At 39.3% G+C, this 25,854-nt stretch overlaps 1 protein-coding gene across 1 annotated transcript in view; it reads right to left on the minus strand.

Annotated features, from left to right (window-relative positions):
• Window positions 1-25,854, minus strand: part of NELL1 (neural EGFL like 1) — a gene marked incomplete at its 5' end in the record, with an annotated part of 852,276 nt that overhangs the window by 650,028 nt on the left and 176,394 nt on the right. Inside the window, 2 exons of the mRNA XM_080816285.1 lie at window positions 6,566-6,648; window positions 7,273-7,345. Of these exons, the coding sequence (XP_080672411.1) occupies window positions 6,566-6,648; window positions 7,273-7,345 (156 nt within the window). The remainder of the gene's footprint in view (window positions 1-6,565; window positions 6,649-7,272; window positions 7,346-25,854) is intronic.

Below are 25,854 nucleotides of genomic sequence, written 5' to 3' on the forward strand. Positions count from 1 at the left end.
TGTTCTCAAGGACTCATTACAATGTTTACAGGAGATCTCATCAGCAACCCCAATGCACTAACATTTATCTCCACCATTCTCTCTGTGTTCGCACACTAACCAGAGTGCCACGGTTTTCAGGCAGGAACGTCACTGCTTCCTCTCTTCTGAAAAATTCCTGGGAGCTGGGGCCAGGAAAAGCGAAATGCATACAAGAATCTGGTTTCTCCCCTACTCAGGATCCCCCAGAATGAATGCCCCAGGAATCCACTTTGGTAAGGTGACGAGAGGCAACCAAACCCCTGGGTCAGATCAGGATTTAGGGAGAAGCTTGTTTCATTTTCACAGGTCCCACAGCTATTATCAGTAATCGCAGAACCTTAGAGTCTCTGACTTGAAAAGGGTCATAACGTTGGAATGTCGTGACAAGTAACCCCTTCCAGTGACTCACCAGCCTCTCTTCTCACATCTACGGCAGAAGGACACTACCCTTAAAAACTTTTTTTGGTGAGCTCTGAATGTTTGAAACCTCTTTCTTGGTGGGAGCTATGAAATCTCTCCCCACTTTTCCTATCTGACCTATTTTTGCCTTCTAACCAGTCCTAACCAACCTACTCTCTTCGAACATCTGAGGTCAGCCCGTCTTCACACCTGCTCTGGGCTACACTCAGCACCACCAGGTTCACTGAAGAGTTCACATGACAGGAGGCCAAGCCTCTCTCCTGATCACGTGCCATACAGCCTACTGCAGTCGCCTTCAAACATATGATGGGAGAAAAAATTCAACTTCGATAGAATCTCACACATATTCAAGTGTAACATGATCTAATAGCAGTATTACCATTTCCCCTTTTTCTTTAGAGACTCCATGACTGAAAAATATACTACTTTCTAAGTCCAAGGAGTTTCTGTTTTCTTTCTCAACCATACCTCCGTGTCTTCAGTATTTTCCCCACATAGATCAAGCCACTCTCTGATCCAACCAAGACCATTTCAAGCCAGTATTTTAGATACAACAGTTGAATATGGATTGAGGACTCCCAAAATCTTTCTGTGCTAACTGTGGTTCCATTCCTTACATGTTCCTCTCAATTACTCCTACCAGCACTGCTGAGCACCACTGTCTAATAATGGAACCCACATGCAATTTCAAACTTGGCTTTTGTCATTTATTTCATTCTCTTCCTCCAAAAGTTTAGAATCTCTCAAGAAAAATAGTTCCCCACCTGCCTTTTGTGGGCTGTACCAATGGGCAGGAAAAAAAAACAAATAAGATGCTAGACAAATCACATGCACCATCATCAGAATGCAGAGTTAACTATGCCTAAAACATTAGGACCGCTCCCACATGCACCATCTTCCAAAAATTCAGATTCATGTAAAGCTCTAGCTTAATTAGAGTTTCTGGAGTCCATGAGAATTAAGTTCTTTGGCAATTCTTTGGGGGACACATTAAATACACTTCTTAGAATTCGGTGAGGTCAAGTGAGTAAAAACACATATAGGTAAGAGGTATTAAGAAGTGACAGCTCACTGCATATTACCTTTACTTCACTTCTATAGCCCCTGTAGTTCCTACAAAAGGGTAGTGACTGATGGATGACCTTGGGTTGAAAAAGAGTTCAACGAGACCTGCATCCCTCCTAAAAGTGGCTGAGAACAGGGCATTTGTGAGAAGAAATGAGCCTCACTCTGAAAATCTCCAACAATCTACTGCCTACACCACTCCAAGAAACTTCTTAAAGACTAAATGACTCCAAAAGCAATTCTGTGACTGCCCAAGTTTCCTGAAAACCCAGGAATTTGCCTAAAGGCAGTCTCGTCAATTTCCCATACTGTCCAACAAAACTGAGCTATGCTCACCTACAAAACTCAATACCAAGAAAACCTCAGTTTTAATGGAAGCTATTCTCAGGGCAGATGTTTCCCTTCTGAACTCTGTTTTTACTTTTTAATACATTTAGCCTTTTCTGACAACACTGAAAAGCCCTAATCTCTGTAATAAGACAAGCGCATGAGAAAGGTACAAAAGCAAAGACATACCAAGGCAAAAAGCTAATTTTTCAAAGACACTTACTATGTAACTTTACCTTCCTTCTTCCCCCCTGTTAAATACTAGAACAATAAAAGGAGAAAAACAGCTCTGAACCAAAAAATGAATTACAATTTGTCATTGGTATTAGCATGCTGATTTCACCCAAATTCATTTTCAAAAGCTATTTCTACACTACCTGCCATTTCCTCCAAGAATGCCTACAGATCCAAAATAGATCCAGAAGCAAAATCTACACCTGTGTTCAGTCTTACCTTTGTTCATGCATTTATCTAAGCAACCATGGGCAGAATCATTTATTCTTAACTCTACACATTCGAAGACAGACATCAGAGGACTTTTTCACAGCAAGAGGTCAACAAATGGATGAGTACATTAGTCGTGCAGTGGGGTGCGCTTTTCTTTCTTTGAAATGCTATTTATTTGGCATTTGCTACATCGAAGGGAAAAAAATCTTTTATTGTGTTAAACTTTTAAGCTTAACTGGAAAAATCACTATTGAGCTCCTCGCAACAATGAAAGTCTCAAAATTAAACATGTTACAAGCTGAAATGCCACTCCAAGTGCTGCTTGATTTGCATAAATAGATTTGTCAAAGATCTGAGTAGCAGTAATCAAATTCCCAGTCTCCAGCATCTCTTCATCCTGAGCTTGAAGGCAGAATGCAATTACAGGACAGGTGGGATGCAAGAGCAAGACAGGTCCCGACCCCACCCGAGGTACCCAGCCCAGCAGTGGATTTGTTCCCACAATGCCAGGACTACCTGAGAGAACTCCCAGAGGAAGCCAGGGACCGGTGGTCTCTTGGAGATGGCTTAGGGAATGGGACAGAAGACACCTTCCCTGTACTTCTCTACCTTGAAAAAGGTTCACTGTGCCAGGATGCCAGGATTTTTCAAAGAGGGCTCTTAGGAACCTTGACCTGAAGGTACATGCAAGCTCCTCCCATGATACGTCCTGTGTTCGGCAAGGGCATAGTCATCCTGCAGCACCCTCTCTCCTGAAGAGAGAAAAGGAAGAGCAAACCCTCCTGGGCAGAGCCCTGGGCTCATCTGGTGGTGCATCTGTTTGATGTGATTATGGCTCCCAACTCCTGTCCAGCTTGTGCAGTGGGCTTGCTCTCTGGTAAGATGCCATGGCCTTCTGCTAGGACACCGTGTAAGGACTTTCCACGGTTTTCCAAGACCTCCTGGCACCTAACTCTAAGACCAGGAACCCGACAGCAACGCACGGCTATTGCCAGGCAAGGTGAACATTTTCTTAGGGACCATCTTTCCCTAGTGGCTGTCCATTTTTTTCTAGGTTTAACAACAAAAATGAACAACTACAGCTTAATGAGTGCCTACTGTATACCGATCCACCAAATCAGACCTTTAAATCTCACTTGCCTGGTCTCATGGGATCTTCATAAAACTAAAATTAGTTGTCACCCTTTCACATATGGAGAAACACCAACTGGGAGAAGGTCAATGAGCCTCCAAGGTCCCACCTTGCTGGCTGCACAGGGTACGGGGAGAGGAGTTAGAGAGCAGAGTCTGCCCATGTTGGGAGCTCTTAAAAGAAAACTCCTGCATAAAGATGTGGTCCCAAAGGCCTGTATCCTCAGTTTAAGAGTACACATAAAGGAAATAAGGTTTGCACGAAGCACAGAAAGGCGGTCTTCCTGTTCAGACTGGCACAGACAAGACGGAACTATATTCCTTGAGAATTCTTAAAGAATTCTTGGCTAAGAATTCACCTGGTTTATCCTAGGTTTGCAGTGTGATTCTGGGAAGCCTTGATGATCTGAGAACCTTTAAGGAGATCATGGAATATAAGGGGGCCCTGCATGGTCCTGCCAGAAACACAAAGCCTGGGAACCTGGGACTCAACATCTCAACAGATTTCCAAGGAAAACAACAGATTATAACCAAAAGGGTGAGTTTAGGAGCCTTGTTTTTGCCCTGACTTTCCCCTCCAAAAGCTACTAAAAGCTTCATGCTCAGGTTTCACTCCCAACAGGTTCCATCAGAACACACATTCCTCTCTTCCATTTGGCCCATTGTTCTCACAGGTCTTTCCATCCCCACGCTGGTAGCGGCGAACCTGCCTCTCTCCATCAGTCAATCCTTCTTTATGTCCTTTTTTTTTTTAAAGATTTTATTTATTTATTTGACAGACAGAGATCACAAGTAGGCAGAGAAGCAGGCAGAGAGAGAGGAAGCAGGCTCTCTGCTGAGCAGAGAGCCCGATGCGGGGCTCGATCCCAGAATTCTGGGATCGTGACCTGAGCCGAAGGCAGAGGCTTTAACCCGCTGAGCCACACAGGCGCCCCTTCTTTATGTCTTTTGTTTCTCTTTCCAATCCTCCCTTCTCCAACTACAGACTTTCTTGGTCATGATGCAACTTTCAGAATCTGAGCCTGAGTCCCAGCTCCACCATCCATGGTCTTGGGAAGAGTTAACATAACATTCCTGAAACTGAGTCTTCTCATCTGGGAAGTGAGATAATAAATCAACCCCAACTCACAGGGCTGTTGTGAGGATTAAAGTGATAGGGAATATAAAACATTTAAGCACTGTAACTAACACACAGCAAATACTCTGTAAATATTACCTCCTATGACTGACTTTCCAGCATTTTCTAAATTAGGGGTTGACAAATTAGGGCCCGTGGACCAAATCTGGCCCACCACTCACTTTCCTCTGGCCTATGAGCTAAGAATGACTTTTACATTTTTTAGTGCTCATATCTCAAGTGATTATATTTAAATAAATTTATACATAATATTTTCTATTTTGCCTCTTGGCCTGCAGAGCCTAAAATTAACTAGCTAATCCCTTCTAGAACAAGTTTACCAATGGTCCTCTTCTAAATTACTGTAGATTCCAAAATCTCCCAGTGAAAATGGAAGTCCTTGGCTTTCTGATTATAATTCTATTCACGGTTTGGAAGAAACAGACTTATAAATCTTCCAAAGTGCCAGAGGCGGGGTTTAGAAGGTGGATGAAACCATTTTCTGCTTGCAATTGCCCACAATTAGATATCTACTGCTTCACAAATGCCCATTTTACATAATAACGTTTGGAGGACAGAGCTCAATGTGGCTCCTAGATAATGTATGCCTAGAAAGAGAAAAATGACATTCTCTGCAGAAGGAAAGAATGAGACAGAAAGGAGCATCCTTAAAGCCAGGGAACCACAATCACCTGAGACTGAGTGGCATGTTTCTCGTTCCAAAAATCTGGTAGGAAGCTAAAATATAATCAACACTATTGAGATCAAGCTGCTCCCGACGAATTAAAAACACAAGCCTCTATATGCCACAAGCCGGGAAGACAAATAAATAATTGGCTGCATTTCACATTTCCACTGTACTCTGAACCGAAAAGCTAATGCTTCAGCTCTCCAGTCTCAGGGTCTCCAACAAAAGTGTTCTGTCTCTCCTTTCCAGACAAAAGACAACCTGGCCCAAAACCTGGTTTGAAAGAGAAACCTTATCTTCGGCAGCACAACCGATGGGTCCAAAGCACAGCCCTGCCTCCCAAACACTTACCAACCTACTATTTTTTCCACCCTTCATGTTGCTTGGCTCATGGCTGGGAGCAGTCATAGCTGCAGGTGGCATAGGATTAATGTATCATTTTCTCTGTTATTAAAATTCTTCCTTTCACAGATTATAATGTCTCTTTGGCCCAAGCTAATTCCTTCTTCGCCCTAGGCTGGGACTCCTGTCCACGACTGATTGGTATCGTAACAATAGCATCAGACATATTTCCTATTTATCCAGTGCCTTTCAACACAGAGCTCAGGGCTTTTCATTATAAATCTAAACCTCACATACCAAACCCCCTAACTGTCTACATTTTTGGTTCCACCCTCAATATCTTCTGGAGTAGCCATAGTGTCTTGTTCATTACTGCCTCCATTGTGTCTGACACAGTGGCCAACAGCAGATCCTCGAAAAATGCTTGTTAACTGGATGATGGAGAGAAGGGGAAGATGTACTATAAAGATGTACTATAAAACTGAATGTGATAACAGGCAAAGTTTGCCTCCTCCACTATTTAACTCAAGACCAGTCCTGAAATAAATCACATCTTAGAAATGTGATATAATGCCTTCTCGTGACAGTAATCGGTTCCTCACAATGACTATTTTGCCCCTTCTGATTATTGGCAATTATTCTTACATTCAAAACGCATTAGCTTATAAGCAGCAGTGCCTCTGACCATCTATCATCTCACAGTGTTACCAGTTGAATGGCCAGTGGGCAAATTCCTTTTCCTCTCCCAGGGAATCCATAGTGATACATACAACCTCTTTCTTCCAAACATTCTTCAAGTAAACATTTTGATATAGCCTAATAGTATCAAAGAGGTAAATGGTTATGTTTTCTATAGGTAGTCCTATTTCAAGTAAGCATAAACCATTTTTATAGTAACATATTGCAGATGCCAAGGCTAAAAATGTTTCCATTATAGCGTATCGCTTGAAATTCCAGATAGGACTAAGAAAGAAATGAAACATCACAAGTGAAATTTAGATACCTACTTTGGCAGTCATCTTGGCCAAGAGCTCTTGCAAATCCATTATTCCTTGCACCAGGCTTAAGAAATCACTGCAAGTTGGACAAGCTCAATAGAGAAAATAATAAGAAATGTTGATACAGTGCTAATACAATAAAGAAATTTTTACAACAGTAGTTGCTTGGCTATGTTGAAGGGTTTTTGCTTTTCTGGTTAAGTATTACTTTGCAATTGGAGGGAAATCACCCAGGATTTCAGGTCTTGGTCTTCTCCTTTTATTAACAGGGAGAAAGAGAGGAACAGGAAAAAAGGACCATTAACTGAAAAGGCAATAGGACATCTTTAAATTAAAATTAAACCCTCGTTTTTATTGAGAGGTGACTGGAAAAATGTGAATCGTTACACAGAAGAGGAGAAATTAAACTCATCTCTAAGCCAAGCAATTTAAATAGATGTTTACTATTTACACTGTCATATTAAACCTCTCTTCCTGCATCAATCCATAGAACCCAGCTGGTAATGTAATCTTTTTCTCACCTTCTGATGGTAATTCTATAACACATAAGCTTTTTAAAACTTAGAAGAAACAGAAGTATATAATATAGATGATAAATTATCTCCCTGTCCCCAATACCTCAGAAGTCCACAGTTTTTGTATGCTCCGGGCAACATGCTTATTACCAATAAGTTACATAATATTAGAAATTTATAATGTTTCAAGTGGCTACTTACTGCGATTCAGGTTCGGACATTGAGTTATGTATCCATTTGGCATAAAGATGATTTTCCCATCTTGGATGATTCCCTTGATAACAGAAGAGAGAGGTGGTGATCAAGATTATAGTTACCAGTTCCAATGGCCCCTGGACAGTCACATGCTATCTACAGGGCACAATGTTTTTTACAACACTGGCATCCTCACTCAAAACCCTGAGTCCCCAGTGAGCTACTCCAAACCACTCTCCTCTGGAAATCTTAAAAAGTACATTCGTCTTAAGAAAACTATCATTAGGGGTGCCTGGGTGGTTCAGTAGGTTAAAGCCTTTGCTTTCAGCTCTGGTCATGATCCCAGGGTCCTGGGATCAAGCCCTGAGACAGGCTCTCTGCTCAGCAGGGAGCCTGCTCCCCACCCCCACCCCCACCTGCCTCTCTGCCTACTTGTGATCTCTGTCAAATAAATTTTAAAAATCTAAAAAAAAAGAAAAAAGAAAACGATCATTAGTTACCACTGGTGGGTGCAAATGACATTGTAACAGGAAGTATCTACCATTAAATAGTCTTCAACTATTGAACCAAAAAGACACTGATGAAACTAAAATTTCCTCAATGCCTAAGTCATCCTGGAACATTAAATCTTGCCAACTTAGGTGACTTTTTTTGAGCAAGGGAGAAAAGACACTACAAATATATTAGACTAAATCTTTTTGATTCATTTAATTGAGGAAATAAAAGGAGACATGGAAAGAATTGCATACGATCTTCACTCTCTGTTAACTGAATAACATGAGTGTTTGTTGGGGAGTCTTAAAACTTGCTCAGCATCACACTGTGAGTAAAAGGGGGTCTTTTCAATCTGTAACTTAGTCTGGAAGAACAACCTGATTTAAGAAAGTCAATGAGGGGTGCCTGGGTGGCTCAGTGGGTTAAGCCTCTGCCTTTGGCTCAGGTCATGATCTCAGGGTCCTGGGATCAAGCCCTGCACCGGGCTCTTTGCTCAGCAGGGACCCTGCTTCTCCCACCCCCTGCCTGCCTCTCTGCCTACTTGTGATCTCTCTCTGTCAAATAAATAAATAAAATCTTAAAAAAAAAAAAAAGTCAATGATATTGCCATCTTACAATGACAATATTGACTTGGATTTTGGATTTTTTTTTTTTAAGTTGAGTATCAAGATTTTGGTTTTAGGGGTTTTTTTTTTTTTCCTTCTTGAGTTGACAGAAGAGATATCGCAGAACAGACGGAAGATGCAGAAGCCAATTCAGAATATTAAGCTCAATCTGTAAATAAAATATAGGCCTAAGATCGTGCTGCAAGTCTTCCACAGGGGGTAACATTATGTGCTCGTCTTCTAAACAGAAGGTAATCAACAAATGCTGTTTTCTGCTTATTTATTTCAAACTGAAATATGAATTGGAAACATTAATAGAAATAACAAGATCATAGGACCTCTTTCTCGGAATTGAATACATTTGTTAACCTCTTCCTCTTTGAGGATGACGCAATATTTGTGATTTTAAGAGGAGACAACCTCCTCATGGGGAGGAAACCCCTACCACTGCTTCTCAATATGAATTCAGAGTCTTTTGTGGGGAATCTCAGAAAGCAATTAATGGAGCATCAGTTAAGTCAATCAGCTTCTTCCTGTCACGAAGCTGCTCAGTTTCTCAAAGCAAGATCATGCCTTTGAGTCCCAAGGCACCTTTCAAGCACATTTGAGAAATAGGAGAAAAGCATGGGATTGGAAGTCAGGAGACCTGGGCTCAAGTTCTGGATCCATCTCAAGCTAACTGAGTGAACTTGAAGCATTCAGTCAACCACCTGCTCTGAGTTTCAGTTGCTTCCTCTGGAAAAAAGTCTGCATGCAAACGCTAAAGATCCTTCTAGCACTCAGGTTCTGGGTCATTCAAACCAAGATTGTCACAATTTAGATCTCTGGGCTCTCACTACTTTCAAGTTAAACAAAAAAATAGACAAAGCTATACGTTTCCATCAAAGATGACTATGGAGAATGGAGAGACACATCAAAAAACATCTGTCTGATTTGAATAGGTTGAATACGGGTGAATTCAGAGTAACCAGCTATCCCAGGTCTGCTCAGGATTTAGGGTTTCCCAGGACCTAGGACTGCCGGTGCTGAAACAGACTCACGGGCACACAGGGACAGCTGATCACCCTAGGAGATGTGGAAGTAGAGAAAGCACATGTACCAGGAAAAACCAGGCCCATATCTATTTTTTTTTAAAGATTTTATTTATTTATTTGACAGACTGAGATCACAAGCAAGCAGAGAGGCAGGCAGAGAGAGAGGAAGGCAAGCAGGCTCCCTGCTGAGCAGAGAGCCCGATGTGGGGCTCAATCCCAGGACCCTGAGATCATGACCTGAGCCAAAGGCAGAGGCTTTAATCCACTGAGCCACCCAGGCACCCCAAGCCCATTCTTATTTTTAATCAGCCATGGAAATGGCACTCAAACCCAGAGTATACTTATCACAGTATTAATTACCTTTCTAAAAATGAATGGAAATCCATTTGAAAAGGATATCCCTTCTGTTCACTCACTAGCAAGGTAATTTAGTACATATCGGTTTTCCTTTTCCTATTTTTAAAGGTGACTACTGATTTTAGTTACATTGTAAATTACAAATTGCCTCCCCCACACCTTCCTTCCACCTGCCCCCATCATCACTTCTGCCTTCCCACTTTTAATCTGACCCACACTGGGGGGTGTTCTACAGATCCTCAGGTGAAGGTTAATGACGTTGACTTGAACACAAACAGAAATAAGAGCTGACAGCTTCTCAATGCCCGTTAACACCAAAACTCAAAGTACTTGGTATTTGTTCTGAGGAAAGGTCATGGAGGTCAGCCCACATACTGGCATGAATACTTGTTTTTGCCAAATAAATCAAGATGGAAATGTAATTTATTTGAATGGATATAATTCCATGCTAGACTAAAAGAAGGACAGTCATACACTGTACAAATATCAGCTGTAACCCGAAGAAGAAGGCTGAGCATGTATGTGTGCATGTGTGTATATACAAGTATATATGCACACACATGCATGTGTCTATATCCCAGAATAGGAACCAGAAGGTTTTGCATTGAATTGCCATATGAACTGTTCTGTACCTGGACCTTTGTCAAAAGCAGCATTTGCTAAGCATGTAGTTTTCTTCAGAAAATGAAAAGCGCTTTATAAAATATAAACCTATACAGAAGCTCACTCTTAACATCTCACAGCAAAGTCATCTGGCAATTTCTACTGATGATAATGTTTCTTCTATCCCTGCAACTTCTCCCAAAGACAAAATTAGAAGAATAACACAGGTTTCTGTTTGTTCTCATTTAACTGTAACTGTATCTACACTTACCTGAAAAATGCAACTCTGGCAGGCCCTTATTACCTGGCCTCACCTGATCTCATTTTTTTAGACCCCTGCTGCATTTCACACCATCAATCATGACAGTGCTTCCCAGACTTTGAGTTTCTTAGGAATCACCTTGCATAAGCACCGAGTTTGGGTAAAATCCTCGAGTTTAACATTCAGATTCCTGGGTCATGCCTCAAATTCTGTTTCAGGAGGGTTGAGGGGGCCCAAGACACTTCTTTGTGAAAAGCTACCCCAGAAGATTCTGATGAAAAGTCAGAGAGTTCCACTTTAAAAAACCCTGCTCTGTTGTCAATCATTTGTGGATTTTCGTTTGGAGGAGGGGGAGAAGCAGGAGGCTTTATTCATTAAAAGTTCCCAGTGGTGACAAGAGCATCATCCAAGTCCTAATACATGAATAAAATCTCAGTGATTTGGATCTGAACTGCAACAGACAGAAGTACCAGATTACAGACACCATGAAGGCAAAGTCAGATTTCCATCTCATGGTCCCCTCCAGCTTCTACTGTAGTATATTTCTCATAGCAGGTATAATAAATACTTGAAAAGCATCAAATTCCTAAAAACTATTAATTACAGAATATTGAGCAATATCATTTTCAGAGCTGGTAGAGTCTATAAAGATCATGTAGGATATCAGTTTTTAAACCAGGAATACATATTAGAATTTTAGAGGAGCTTGGGGACATCAGATGTATTTTGAAAAAGCTTCCAAGGTGATTTTGATACACGCAATGCAAGCTACTGATCCAGGGCCAGATCACGGGTCATTTGACCTACGAAAAACCTAAGGCTTTGGCAACTTAAGTAGTTCTCCTAAAGGGCACTCTAATCTTGGGTGGTTAATTACAGGTCTACTAACTCCAAACCCAGGGCTAAGCTACTCCAACACATATAAGTAAAAAATAGATAATTTGAGAAAGTCTCATAGTTATAGGAGCTAACAAGATGTTGCTAGAACAAGGTCCTGTTGCCAAATGAGGTTCAATCTTAATTGCTTTAACAGATAATCTGATACTTAATCAACCAAACATAAATTATCTGCATTAGATGCTAACAGTTTGCTGAAAGAGTTTTTTAGTGCTAGCAAACAAGAGACCCTTTTAGGTAGCTTAATATTCTCCCCTGCAATCTTATTTACACTATTAATTTGCTAAACAATCCATTTTCTCAACGTTCCTGCAAAGCTAAACCTCAGCCAAGCTGAGAATCTGAATAAATTCCTAAAGAGCAAAGCCCAAATTAATAAACTTTTACTACAGTTTATAGTTTATAGGTAGACGGTGGGAAAAAATGGATAGGGTTTTTTGCTTTGTTGAATCCACCTGTTGCCAGCCTCTACCTCCTGCACTCAGCTCACCAAGCACTGGGACATAAATTTGCACCAGGTAAGTTGTACATCACGAGTATTTGTTTGGGGAGCTAATACCTATTATTTCCATTGTTCCAAGAACATTTCTCATTCCATGGTAAGAAATACACAAAGATGCAATAAAGATTAGAAAAATTATACCATTAGTACCCTCTTATGTATGGAATAACTAAGACCGGGCAAAGCCTTCTAACATTCAGAGCTTTCTGATACAAATAAAAGCGGCTTTGCCACCAAACAAATGCTAATTCTTTTTTAAAGCTCTTATTTCCCTGCAGATCTCTGTTTACATTGAAGAAAATGGTTCTCTCTTTTTGTATGCTAAAACACTGAAACAAATTGCTTTGAAACAGAAAGGGGGTGGGGAGAGTTCCTGCTGGGCATGTAAATACGGGATGAAGATGTGTTCTGTTTATGAGCTGGCAAGGACCCAAGCTTTGGCAACAGGCTAACAAAAAGTAAGACTTGAGAAACTCACAAGGAGGATTTTCAAAATGCAACCAATTATGTATTTCTGCCCTGAAGACAGTTAATAAAATATTCCAGCTTGCATAAAAGCCAAGAAAGACACTTGTCGACTTCCATTACGATCCATAAAAACTGTCAGCTCATTAGCATATCATTAGCTGTCCTGCTGTTTCCAAAATCTTAATGCACAGAAATATTAATCTCCCAATGTATAAGATTCCCCAGCTCTGCGACTGTGACTTTCTGCATGAAAGGAAAAATAAGAATTGGCGATGGAATTAGGATTTCCATATAGCTTCTTTCTCTATGTGCCTATAAACATATGTTTACCATCTGGGGAATTATGGGAACCAGCTGAGGTAAAAAACAACAGCTGTGGCATTAAAAAAAAAAAATTGTAATCAATTTCACTTCCCAGTGACAGCTCAGCTGCTAAGGAGACAGTGATGTCCAGGTAAGGGAAAGGTTTCAGACCAAATTCACTGAACAGAGAGAGAGACAGAGACAGACACAAAGAACCTGTCTTGGCCTCAGTGAATGGCTTTGGAATGGAAGTTACATAAGAAAACTCAAACCACACAAGGATCCTGTTAACTCACTGCGATTCACCTCAACTTGTTCTTTCTTTACCCTCTGAAAAATCACAGCATAATCAGCTTGGAATCTCCCAAAGGGAAACCGAGCAGTAGTCAACATCTCAATAATGAAAATCTGTGACAATCAGAACATTCAGATAAGCCTGCCACTACTGGTCAGCTATTTTTCTCAGACAGCTGTGAAGTGGAGGGGAAGAGGTCCCACCTTCTGTGCTGGGTCTGTTAGGGGCTCACAGACAAGACACCAAGCTTAATTCCCTCCCTCACTCTTTAACCAGGAGCGCTTTTATTGCTCTAGCCAGAAAGATCCATCAGGGCCCAGAAATTAGGTTTGACAAGTGAGCCGGCTTTTGCTTTTACTTTGCCTATGAAGTAACATATTAATATTTAAAATAGAGAATGTTGCTATTTTAACCTGAAAACACACCATAAGCATATTTAGTCCTGGGGGGAGAAAGCAGGCGTGGTTCTTGGATCCAGGAGGCAGCTTCTACAAGATAAATACAAAGAGCCTGAAGATCTGCCAAATTTCACTCAAGAGGTGCTTGCCTGTTTTATAGGCTGAGTTTGACAGCACTGAATGGATCCAGATAATTTCCAGAAATGGACAATGACGTATTTCCCCTACCTGCGCCATCTCACCAAAGGATGGCCAGAAGCCTGCCAGCTGACATACAAAATTCTAAGAGGGAGAGGAGTTTTGGAAGGTTTCTTCCAAAAAGCCATTTCTTGAGGCTCCTCTTATTGGGCAACAAGGAGAATCACGTTGTTCCCCAGAGGAGCGGTGTGGACCTGCCAACCCCCATTCTGGGGCTTCTCCCTGGTGCCACCTGTTCCTTTGGGGGGAGCTTCAGGAAAATACAACAGGATATGTCTCCTCCATGGGATACTGTGAAGTGACACGTGTCCACCATCTAACACAGCAACTAGTACATGAAAAGTAAGCCCCTAAAAAATGTGTGTGGAGGGGCACCTGGGTGGCTCAGTGGGTTAAGCCTCTGCCTTCGGCTCGGGTCATGATCTCAGGGTCCTGGGATCGAGCCCCGCATTGGGCTCTCTGCTCAGCAGGGAGCCTGCTTCTCTCTCTCTCTGCCTGCCTGCCTACTTGTGATCTCTCCCTTTCTCTGTCAGATGAATAAATAAAATCTTAAAAAAAAAAAAAAGTATGTGGAATGTTCAAATGAATAAGCACAGACTCTGAAAAAAAAATAAAAAAGGGCTAAGTTTAAATCCCATTTCTATCACTTACAAACTGTGTGAGACCGACAAGGTGCTCAACTCCCAAGTCCCAGCGTCTCATCTACACAACAGAGATAATAGCTACCTCATTAGTATGTGCTGCGGGTAAAACTTCATTAACTGAGACAATATATGTAGGGCCACACAAGATCTAGAACACAGGAATCACTCAATAATTGTCAGTACTTTTCTACCACCTACAACCCACCTCTGCAGCAAAATGACTGTCCAGGTCTATGAACACTCCTGTGTTTTCTGCCTCTACCGGGTACCTGGGCTCTTAAGGACAAGGTGCGTGACACCTACAAGAATCACACACTCAGCAAGATGGACTGAGTAATATGACGAATGGCTCTCCCCGCTTTTTATCACGCACCGCCAACTGAAACAGAAGTCCGTCAAAGGCAGGAAAAGCGCCAATCACTTCTACAACGAAGTGTTAAGCATATGGGGAGCGTTCAATAATACGTCACAAAACCAATAAAGGCACAAGACACATGTCGCAAACCACTAGGCGTCAAGAGCTTTTAATATATACTCTTATATAATCTGCAATACCTTTGTGAGAGAACTTTGCCATTCCACTAATAAAATGACAGATTTGTCGCTGATATGTCCCATCTAAGAGTATATGGTCTGCCAACACATACCTGGTACTATTCTAAGTAATTGCTGAACAACACACTCAGTTCTAATTCTGGTAAATCTTATAGTTTACAGAGTGTCCTCAATGATAAACACCTGCATGTAAATTCTACTCAGGGCCAACTACATAATTTGCCAAGTAACTTGTGCAAAAATTATTGAAAAGTTGAAGATAGCAACAGCAGAGAATAAAGCTGATCACAGGGCCTTCTAAGTCCAGCACCCTGTGGCACAGCACAGAACAAGTGGGCATAAAGCCAGCCTGGACTGTCCTGGAGACCACACCAAGTGATCAAGGAAATGGAGGCACTGTAGCAGGAAAGTGTGTGGTAGAATGATTTCAAATGCATTTCCCTCCCTGTATCCATATTTTCCTTTCTCCAGCTCAGACCAGTTAATTTCAACAGTCTTATCTTCAAGTTCAAGGATTCTTTCCTCACCCTGTTCAAATCTGCTTTCTTCTAGTGAATTTTTCATTTCAGTTGTACTTCTCAGTTGCAGACTATCTGTCTGGTTCCTTTGTGTTAATTCCTGTCCCTTCATGGATATGCTCATTCAACTCATACCTAAAGTTCCTAACTTCTTAGTTTCTTCATCCATGTTTTCCTTTAGTTCTTTGAGCACATTTAGTATAGTTGTTTTGAAATCTTATCTAGTAAGTTCAATGTCTGGGCTTCCTCAGGGATGATTTCTGTCTGTTGATTTTATTCCTGTGAATAGCAATACCTTGCTATTTATTTGCCTTGTGATTTTATTTGAACACTGGCTATTTGAATATTGTAGTGACTTGAGATCTAGAGATAGAATTCTCTCCGCTCCCCAGGGTTTCCTGGGGGTTTTTTTAGTCTTTCTTTATTGTTGAATGCTATAGTGGTGCATTTGTTCAATGATTTTCCTGATTATTTTTACAGAGACTATATTCCTTGTCATATCTGGTCACTCAAATCTGTCCCTGATCTTCAGTTTAGGTTTTAGATAGATTTCCTTGAATGCTGGGGTGGGCTGGGGGCGGGGTCCAAAGGTGAAGAGAGGGAAAGGAAGATGGAGAGAAGATGGAAAGAGGGAAATGAAAGGGAGGGAGAGACAGAAAGAGGGAAGGCAAGAGGAAGAGATATAGTGGAATCTTCCCTCCTTCGATACTTGGCCACACTTGCACTGTTCCTGGAGGGATCAGCCCAAAGACAAAGCTTGGGGTGTTTCTCTGGTCTTTTACAAACATGCATCTTCCTTTGGGCATGCATTTGGGTTTTCTAAGCACAGGTGCTGTTAAATGCCATAATTGCCCAAAGAATCTCTCCCTTCAGCATTTCACCCTTGCTTAGGGGTCTATGATATGTCGCTCTTTTGCCCCAGGTAACTGGGAAGTATTTGTTATGTTTGCAACATTTTCAGGTAACACCCGCCATTTTCCTGACCTAGGAGAGTTGTGAGTTAGACGACTGTCTTGTATCAATCCTTCAGGCAGTCCCAGACAGAACAGAAATACCAAATAATTTGCAGATAAGGCTTGCTCTGCTCCCTCCAGAAACAGGGACCACTGTCCCACAGAGAACTAGGACTGACATCATCAAGACACTCACCGAACCAAGACCAAAAGCTTTCCCATTACTTTATGTTGCTTTCTTGATTGAGAATTCAATTCATTGCTATAAACCTTTGACTATTTTCCTAAATTTTGACAAAAGTTGGTTCTGACAATTCCTGCTTGGTTTTTTGTTGTTTCTGTGGAGGGACAGAAGCTTGGAGCTAGCTGCCTACTGTGTCATTTTGCTGACATCCAGCTACCTATCTTAACAAGGCCTTCCAGAGACTAAAATGGACTGTTAAGTTGGAGAGCCACTAATCTAAGAAGTCACTAAAACAGAAAGTAATTATCAACCATATATTACTTTTCATGGCTCTGTCTAGAGACCAAGTTAAAACTCTAATCTAGACCATCAACACATGTCACTAGGTCAGTGCGCTCATAATTGAGCCTTTAAATTAACAATCAAATTCACTAATAAAGTCCTGTAAAAATATATAAATTATTGAGCTTTACAGTTCACAGTCAATGAGTAGTCAAGGTACACACAGGAACTTGAATTTTAAAATCTTCCAGTGTGATTTTGATGTCTTTCTGGGGTTGGAAATTAGGGCTACCCTTCATTAGAGACCCAAGGCCCCCTAGGAAAAGCATAGCTTCACTAAGAAGTAACTAGTTACAAAACAAAGAGCATCAAATGTGAGTCAGTTTGGAACTAAAACATCTGGACAAATTTGTGGATTCTTAGAAACATGGAAAATAAGGGAACACTGAAAAACCATGTGTGTGTGTATATATATATATATATGGGTATGGGTGTGTACATATACATATATACATACATATATATATGAATTACCACCCTGAAAATTACATGATTGAGTACTTATAACAAAAGGATTGAAAGCCAAATTAAGCAAACACCTATAAATATACCACCCAGCTTAAGAACTAAAACATCATTATAGTTAAGACTTCTGAGTGTTCATCCCTAATTTCCATTTCTTCCTCTCAGAAATAAACACTTGTGAATTTGTGCTTAGCCCCATGTATTTTTTTTTACATATACGGATGTATAAATAAGCAATATATCAAACTGTTCTGTATTCTTTTTTTTTAAGATTTATTTTAGAAAGAGAGAGTGCACAAGTAGAGGGAGGGGCAGAGGGAGAGAGAAGGAAGAAGACTCCCCACTAACTGGAGAGCCTGACACAGGGCTTGGTCTCTGGACCCCAAGATCATGCCTAAGCAGAAACCAAGAGTCAGACACTTAACTGACTGAGCCACCCAGGCAACCCCTCAAATGTTCTGCTTTTTTAAATTATTTCATACCTTAGTTTTCTCCTGCAAATTTATTCAATTTCAACTTTAGTATTTATGATTCTACTACAATTTAAACATTATCCTATTGGGAGGCAACTTCCCCCCTACGTTTTTGAAATTAAAAGTTCCTGGGATGATGACTGTACATCCTATCTTCCTGGGTATATGATTAAATTTTCTTCAGTATATATAATGGTTGCAGTCCTGTGTCATGAGATATACACACCTTAAATTTTATACAAAAACTCCTAATTTCCCCTTTTAGTGGCTCGATTAACCTCCCCCACACTTAGCATCATCAGACTTTTCTTTTTCACTTTTGCCCAGCTAGTGGGTAAGAAATGGTATTCTGTAATGGTTTTAATTTGCATTTCTAAAATAACTGAAATTGAATTCCTTTTAATAAATTCATCAGCTACTCTACTTTGGAAAATGGCCTCTTTATATCTTTTGCCTGATTTCTTATTCAGTTATGAGCTTCTTACTGATTTTGGCATTTCTTTAATGGATATTATTATTTGCTAATTGATCTGGTTGCCAAGATCTTTGATAAACACATTAAATTTGTTTGTATATTAAATTTCTAAATATTTTTAACAGCTTTATAGTTACAATTGCTTGAATTCTTTTCTACCTAGAGATTATAAACACATGGCTCCCAAGTTGTCTTCTGAAACTCATAAAGTTCACACTTAGGTATTTAATTCAGTTGTAATCCTAACTGATTTTTGTATATTGTTTCCAAATATATTAAAGATTTCCTGACACTATGCATAAAAATCAGTTACATCCATTAGTATATATGTGAAATACTCAAATTAACAATTTTTCTAACCATTTATTGAGGAATACATCTTTTCCTCATAGATCAGAAATGCCATTTCAGATCTGTATTATGTTTCCAAGTTATTACAGGTTGAGTCTCCTCCTGGCCTCTACATGCAATTATCTTGGTTCATGTGCCAATCCTTGCATAGAGATCAAACTGTTGAGTGCTATATGCTTAAATAGTAGGACTTCATATCTGAAAGAAAAAGTCATCCCTTTTACATCTTCAGAAATATTATTCTTGGTCTTTTTTCTTCCATATGAATTTTAAAATCAGCTTGCCAATTTCATCAGAAAATAAAATCCTGTTGGGAATTTATTACAAGGTCATTCAATCTAGAAATCAATTTGGGAAGAAGTGACATTTTTAAGACTTCCTCTCCAAGAACAGAGTATACCTGCCCTCATTAGATCTTCTCTAATGATTTTCAATAAAGTTTTTCACCTCTTCTGTAATTGTTACACATCTGTCTTGATTTGTTAAGTGCTAAATTTTTTTATATTATAAATGAAATATTCTGCTTAATTATATATTTGTTGCTCCTTTTTTCACCAATGCAAATGATTTTGTCAGTTTAATTTTTATATCCAGCACTCTTCTTGAATAATCTTAGTAATTCTAATAATTTCTGAATCCTATTTTCTACGTAGATATTTATATAATTTGTAAAGAACTTTTTTTTTTTTTTTAAGATTTTATTTATTTGACAGAGAGAGACAGAGAGAGAGGGAACACAAGCAGGGGGAGTGGGAGAGGGAGAAGCAGGGTCCCTGCTGAGCAGAGAGTCCGATGTGGGGCTCGATCCCAGGACTCTGAGATCATGACTTGGGTGGAAGGCAGAGGCTTAAACCACTGAGCCACCCAGGTGCCCCAAGAACTGTATTTTTTATATTCCTTTAGGTTTTATTTTTTAGGGGTTTTGTGTGGGTGGTTTGGCTTTTTTGTTTTATATGTTTTTCCAGGAGGACTTACAGTGCCATGTTGAAAATAAGTTATGGTAGGGGCACCTGGGTGGCTCAGTGGGTTCGGCTCACGTCATGATCTCAAGGTCCTGGGATGGAGCCCCGCAAAGGGCTCTCTGCTCAGCAGCGGGCCTGCTTCCCCCCCACCCCCAAACTGCCCCGCTTGCCTCTCTATTTGTGATCTCTCTCCCTCTCTCTCTGTCAAAATAAATAAAACCTTTAAAAAAGAAAAAAGAAAATGAGGTATGGTAACAGAGTTTCTTGTCGGATTCCAGATTTTAACAGGAATTTTCTTAATATTTAAACCATAAATGATTTTTTGTGGGTTTATGCACACTTTCAATTTAATTAAGTTTCCTTCTATTCTTATTTTGCTAAGAATTTATCATGAGGCAGTACAGAATTTATCTAGTGTTTTTTGTACCTTTGAGATAATCATAGATTTTTCTGTTTAACATGCAATTTATTAGTTTTTAATAAAAAATAGATTTGCATTGTTGAAATAACCAGCTTAGTCTCTCTCACATATGCAGATACATACAGCTAGATTTGGCTGCCCCCCCCCACTTTTTTTTCCTTAGAATTTTTAATCTAATCTGTGTTCAAATGTACACAGGCTTATACAGTTCTTTTCTTATAAAATCCCTGTCCAGTTTGGAAATCAAGGTATTGGATAGCATCCTCATTCATTCTCCTCTCCATAAGAAACGTAAGATTAGAACCATTTCCTTGGATGAGACAGAGCTCCCCTGTAGAACTGTATGGACCCAGTAGTTATTTGGTGGAGAAACATGGTAACCTGTGAAAAATGGTCACAATCCTTTGCTCTTTGCTGGATTGCTGTCCTGTGCAATGAGAATTTGTAATATTTTCATCTCAAAAAGATGGAAAATGATTCTCCTACCTTTGTATCTGGCTTTATAACTTGCATCAGTCAATATAACGTAGCAAAGTAACAATGTGTAAGTTATGAGCCTCAACTTCAAAAGACTGCACACTTCTGCTCCAGATCTGGAAACCCTGATTAGCCACCATGTAAACAAGCTTGGACTAGACTGCCAGAAAATAGAGCATATGACGCAGAGATGAGCCATCCCTGCAAAGTCCATTCCAGTACAGCCAGTCCCCAGAAAACCAGCAGCGGACCAAAAATACATGAGTGAACTCACTCAGAATAGAAGAACAATTCAGCTCAGCCCAGGCCAAAGTGCCAAAGCACAGTATTGTCAGCTGTTTCAAACCCGTAAGCTTTTAGTCCCTTTGCTATGCACCAAAAGCTAACTGATGGAGATTTTGTGTCATATACCCTTTAGACCACCTTATTGATTCTAAGATCATTTTTCATTTCTGAAGTCCATCTTGATAATCCATGTTTTTAGAAATCGCCTGTTTTTCTCTAATTTTCCATTACAAAAAAAAAATAGTCCTTTATTGTTCACAGTATTTTCTTAATGTTTTCTCCTTTTTCTTCCTCAAACTTCAATTTGTCTTTTCAAATGACCAAATAGTGTTTTTCTTCATCTTGTCTATCGTATCTACTACTCATTATTCTCATTTCTGTTCTTATATGTTAATTGTCTCATGATCTGCTGACATCTTAAGTTGGATATTTCACTCAATGAATTTCTCCCTTTTCTGCCTCTGTAGGATATAACTACTTCGAATAGCTTCTGCTCTAGGGCATGCCCTTTTACTCTCTCTTAGGTGTTTTGAGAAAGGAAAGAAGTTGCAAATTTTAACACAGTCAAGATATCAACCTTTTTCTTAGTTATTACTTTTACATCTCATTTAAGAAATACTTTCCTACATCAAGGTCATAAAGATATTTTCCTATGCTATCGCTTTAGGCTTTACTAGTTTACCTTTCAGATCTATATCTATAATCCCCTGGAATTGATTTGGCATGTAGTGTGCAGTAGAGGTCAAGATTAGCTATTTCCCCAGCGGGATGTTCAGTTGACCTAGGACCCTGTAAAGACCATCCTTTCCAGAATATTCTGTAATGCTCTAATGTATATTTTCAGGTTATATATTAGGTGTGTGCATCTTTTAAATAGTAATATTTTTAAAAACTTACATTAAAAAAAGATGGTAATATTATGTGGTAAATGTGGGGGCCTTGAAGTGTGATAATGCCAGAGCATTCTACAGCTTCCTTTTGTTTACTCCAGCCGGTTACATTTTTTTTTTAACCACTTCACTATCGACATTTAGGAATCCTTTCTCATTTTCACAGTTTTTACTGGAAGTCCTATAAAAGATTCCTTTATTCCTGAACCTCCTCAATTCTTTCTATCTCTTATTTGCCCTTTTCCTTCCCTACTTGCTGAGATTTGGCTTTACGTTCAAGAACCTTTTTACTGTCTGTCCAGCTTTAGTCTAGTGATAAGCACCTTGCCAGAGGGAATGCCCACGTGGACAGGTGTGCTCTCCACCTTCTCTCGCTGCACTCATTCAGTGTAGGTGACGTACTTCTTCCTGTAAACATGGATGACTTTGCCAGTCTGCTGACCTTTGAAGTGTCCTCACACAATCTGTCCTTCATCCTCCTTTCAGATGGGCACAGACTGCACATCGTACTTTTGTCTCAACTTTGTAGGAGGGAAGACCTAACCTTCCTGCAAATGTGGGAAGGTGCACTGAAATGCCTTTCACGGTTATCACTGCAGTCAGAAGTCACAAAGGGACTGAACTTCATTTTGGCCACTGGACTTTCAGCAGTGGCCCCAAAAGCAAAGACAGCATCTTTAATTGTCTCAATATAAACAATATACATCAGGACTTGAGTTGTATAAATCCAATACAGTACTTGTACTTTTAACCATTAAGTGTAAATCACTTGATAGTAAATATTATGAAATGGAATTGTACCTAACTTTGTGCTCTTCTTGCCTTATTTTAGGTTGATAGAACTTTAAAAAAAAAAATCTCAAATACTTAAACCTGGAAGTAATATTTCTATTATTTGGATGTTACTTTAAATTTTTAACATGTGAATTTAGTCTACAGTTAGCCAATTCCTCTATTCATTTTTGGAATACAAGGCCTCAAGAGTACTTGAAATCAGATAATCCCATCATCATTTTGTTTAATATTTTTAATTTTTTCCAAAATTGGTCATGATTTAATCAAGCAATGATTAAGGTTTATGTATACCCTCCATTTGTTCACCAATTCCCCTTATATTTTTTATGTCTTTGTTCTGTGATGTTTCCTTAATGAGGATCTATTAGTCATATATTTTAGAGTTTTGTCTATAAATTCTTATTTCATGTTCATTCTCAAATTATAATTAGGCTGGGTATGTGCTACTACATTAGGGAATTATTTTCCCTGAAAACTTTGAAAACATTTTTTTATTATTATCGTTTGGCTTCTGCTTTTACTAATTAAAAGCCAGCTGTTCAATCTATATTATTCTTTTGTGGAAAATTTACCATTTAAGGGTGACTGTTAATATCTTCTCTGTGTCTTTGGGATTCTGCTATTCCAGGAATATCTCTAAGTGCGGCTATTTATCTTACTTGATTAATAGAGTAAAATGGTCCAAAATTCTTCCCCTACTAGTATCCATATCCTTGCAATGTGAAACGGCAGAAGTGTCCTTTAAGAGAAGGAGTCTCTTTCTCCCTTGACCATGAGTTTGGTTCTTGGTATGACTTGCTTTGGACAGTAACATATTAGCCAACATGGTAAGGAATGCTGAACCTTGAAAAGCACTAATACGCTAGAGTTTGCTCTCTTCTTACACTTGGAATCTTATGACTGCCATGTGAATAAGCCTCTAGGTCACTAGAGAATGAGAGACCATATGGAGGAAAACTGAGGTACAGTAGTCAACAGCCAGCCTACTAGGAGGGATGTGAAGAGGCCATCTTAAATCATCCTGCCTCCTCCTGATCTGCCAAATGACCACAAACCACACCGAGCCCAGCAGACATCAGCAGAGCCAGGCCAGACCAGAAAAGTCATCTAATCAACATGAAGAATTGTGACCTAATAAAAAACTCAGAAGCTTAAAAAATAGCCAAGTTTCTTGAGAGAGAGCAAGAGTTAATACACACTTTGACTACATTATTGCAAAAATGAGAATTGATATCTTTTATCAATTTTAGAAAATTCTTAGCCATCATACTTCTAATAGTACCTCTAATCTCTTCTATAAACTTCTGGAGTTTTCAAATATATATGTATGAACATAAACACCCTAAAAACATCTAGAATACCGTTTTTGTATTTGTGTTACTTCTCTATAAGCTCTTTCCTATCTCCCTCTCTATCTTCATACTATAATTAGGGTAACTATTTTTATAATATCTTCGGTTCTACAAATGCTCTCCCCACCTGTATCTAATCTACTGTTTAGCAGGTTCATTGAGGTTTTTTTCTTCCACATCAATGACTGTTTTTATTTCTGGAAGTTCTTTTTGGTTTTCCCTCATCACTTATATTCTCTAGTCCTCTCACATTTGTTACTTGGTTTCTTTTAACATTTCTTTTAACATTTCATAACATAATGAAACATCATATTTCATTTTAACATTTTAACAACATACTTTATTTCATTTAACAACTTTTAACATTCTTTTAACATTAACATATATTCTCTAGTCCTCTCACATTTGTTACTTTGTTTCTTTTAACATTTTAAAACATCAGACTTTTCAAAATCCTTTATCTGGGAATTCCAATTTCTGCAGCCCTTTGAGGGCTAATTCATTATTGCTCCTCTAAACTCCCACTCATGATGTATCAAATATCCTACTTATATGAACTTAATCTGTGGGGATCCTGTTAGGTTTGCATAGAAGAAAACCTTCCCCAAAGTTATTTTCTTCCTCCAGAATCCCAAGGTTCCCAACCAAGGGTCACTTCAAGATAGCTTCTTGAGATTCATGGGCAAAATAAACCCAAATTTCAAGGCTACATGATGTCAGGACTATGGTTTCAAATTCTCCCCAGGAAATTATTTTTTCCTATATGAAACTAAGGTGCAGAATGACTAGCTACTGGATTGCTTCCCATGGCTAAGTAGTAGACTCTTCTGTCTATCCTTTTGCTGGAGTTGTAGTCTTCTACAAAGCTTCTGTAGCTTTGTTTTTTATAAGTTTCTATCCTGTCTTCCAATGTTGCATGAGCTCTAAGACATTGTTCCCATCCCATACAGACTGTTGAAATTTAAGGTTCTAATTGGGACTTCCATACATTGTTGTGAGATTGCAAAATAGTACAGCCAACCCAGAAAATACTCTGGAATTTTATTATAAAGTTAAACATGCCCTTCATATACAGCCCAGCAATCCCACTTGTACATACCCAAAAGAGAACTCGTGTTCAGACAAAAAACTGCACGCAAGTATTTTTAGTGGCTATACTCATAAATGCCCAAATCTCAAAGCAACCTAAAAGTCCATGAGTTGAGGGATGGATAAACAAACTGTAGTACCTCCATACTACATAATTAGAGTACCATCAAAAGAATGAATCACAGATGGGTGAATCTCAACATACATTTACACATGATATAGAACATTCTGGGAAAGGCAAAACTATAGGCCCAGACAACAGATCAGTAGTTCGCTGCATACAGAGGATGAGATGAATCAAAAGCATCACAACAGGGGAATTTTTGGAAGCTATGGAATGGTCCTTTATCTTCAGTATGATGGTGTTTTACATGACTATCAGTTTTCCAAAACTCAAAACTGTACAGTTAGAGGAATGAATTTTGTTCTATGTAAGTTATGCATTGATGTTTAAAGGAAAAGAAAAGCCCAGAACCAAATGGCTTCATCGGTGAATTCTACCCAACATTTAAGTAAGATTTAACAACTACCCTTCTCAAACTCTTCCCCAAAAATGAGGACGTCTTCCCAAAATCCCCAAGTAATTTAAGGAGATTAGCATTATCCTGATACCGAAATCAGGTAATACTGCAAGAAAACTACAGGCCAATAACCCTAATGAATATAAATATAAAAATTAAAATGTTAACAAGCTGAATTCAAGGGTGCATTAAAGGATCATACCTTATGATCAAGCAAGATTTTTCCATGGAATACAAAAATGGTTCAATGTATGCAAATAGATAAATGTGACACAACCCAAAAGAATGGAAGACAGAAACCATACAATCATCTCACAAGTGCAAAAGAAGAATTTGACAAAATGCAACTTCCTTCATGATAGAAAGACTCAAAAAATTTGACAAAGAAACATACTTCAACATGATAAAAGCCATGTGTG

Source organism: Martes martes (genome assembly GCF_963455335.1).
Source record: "Martes martes genome assembly, chromosome: 10".
In the NCBI taxonomy this organism is placed as follows: domain Eukaryota; kingdom Metazoa; phylum Chordata; class Mammalia; order Carnivora; family Mustelidae; genus Martes; species Martes martes.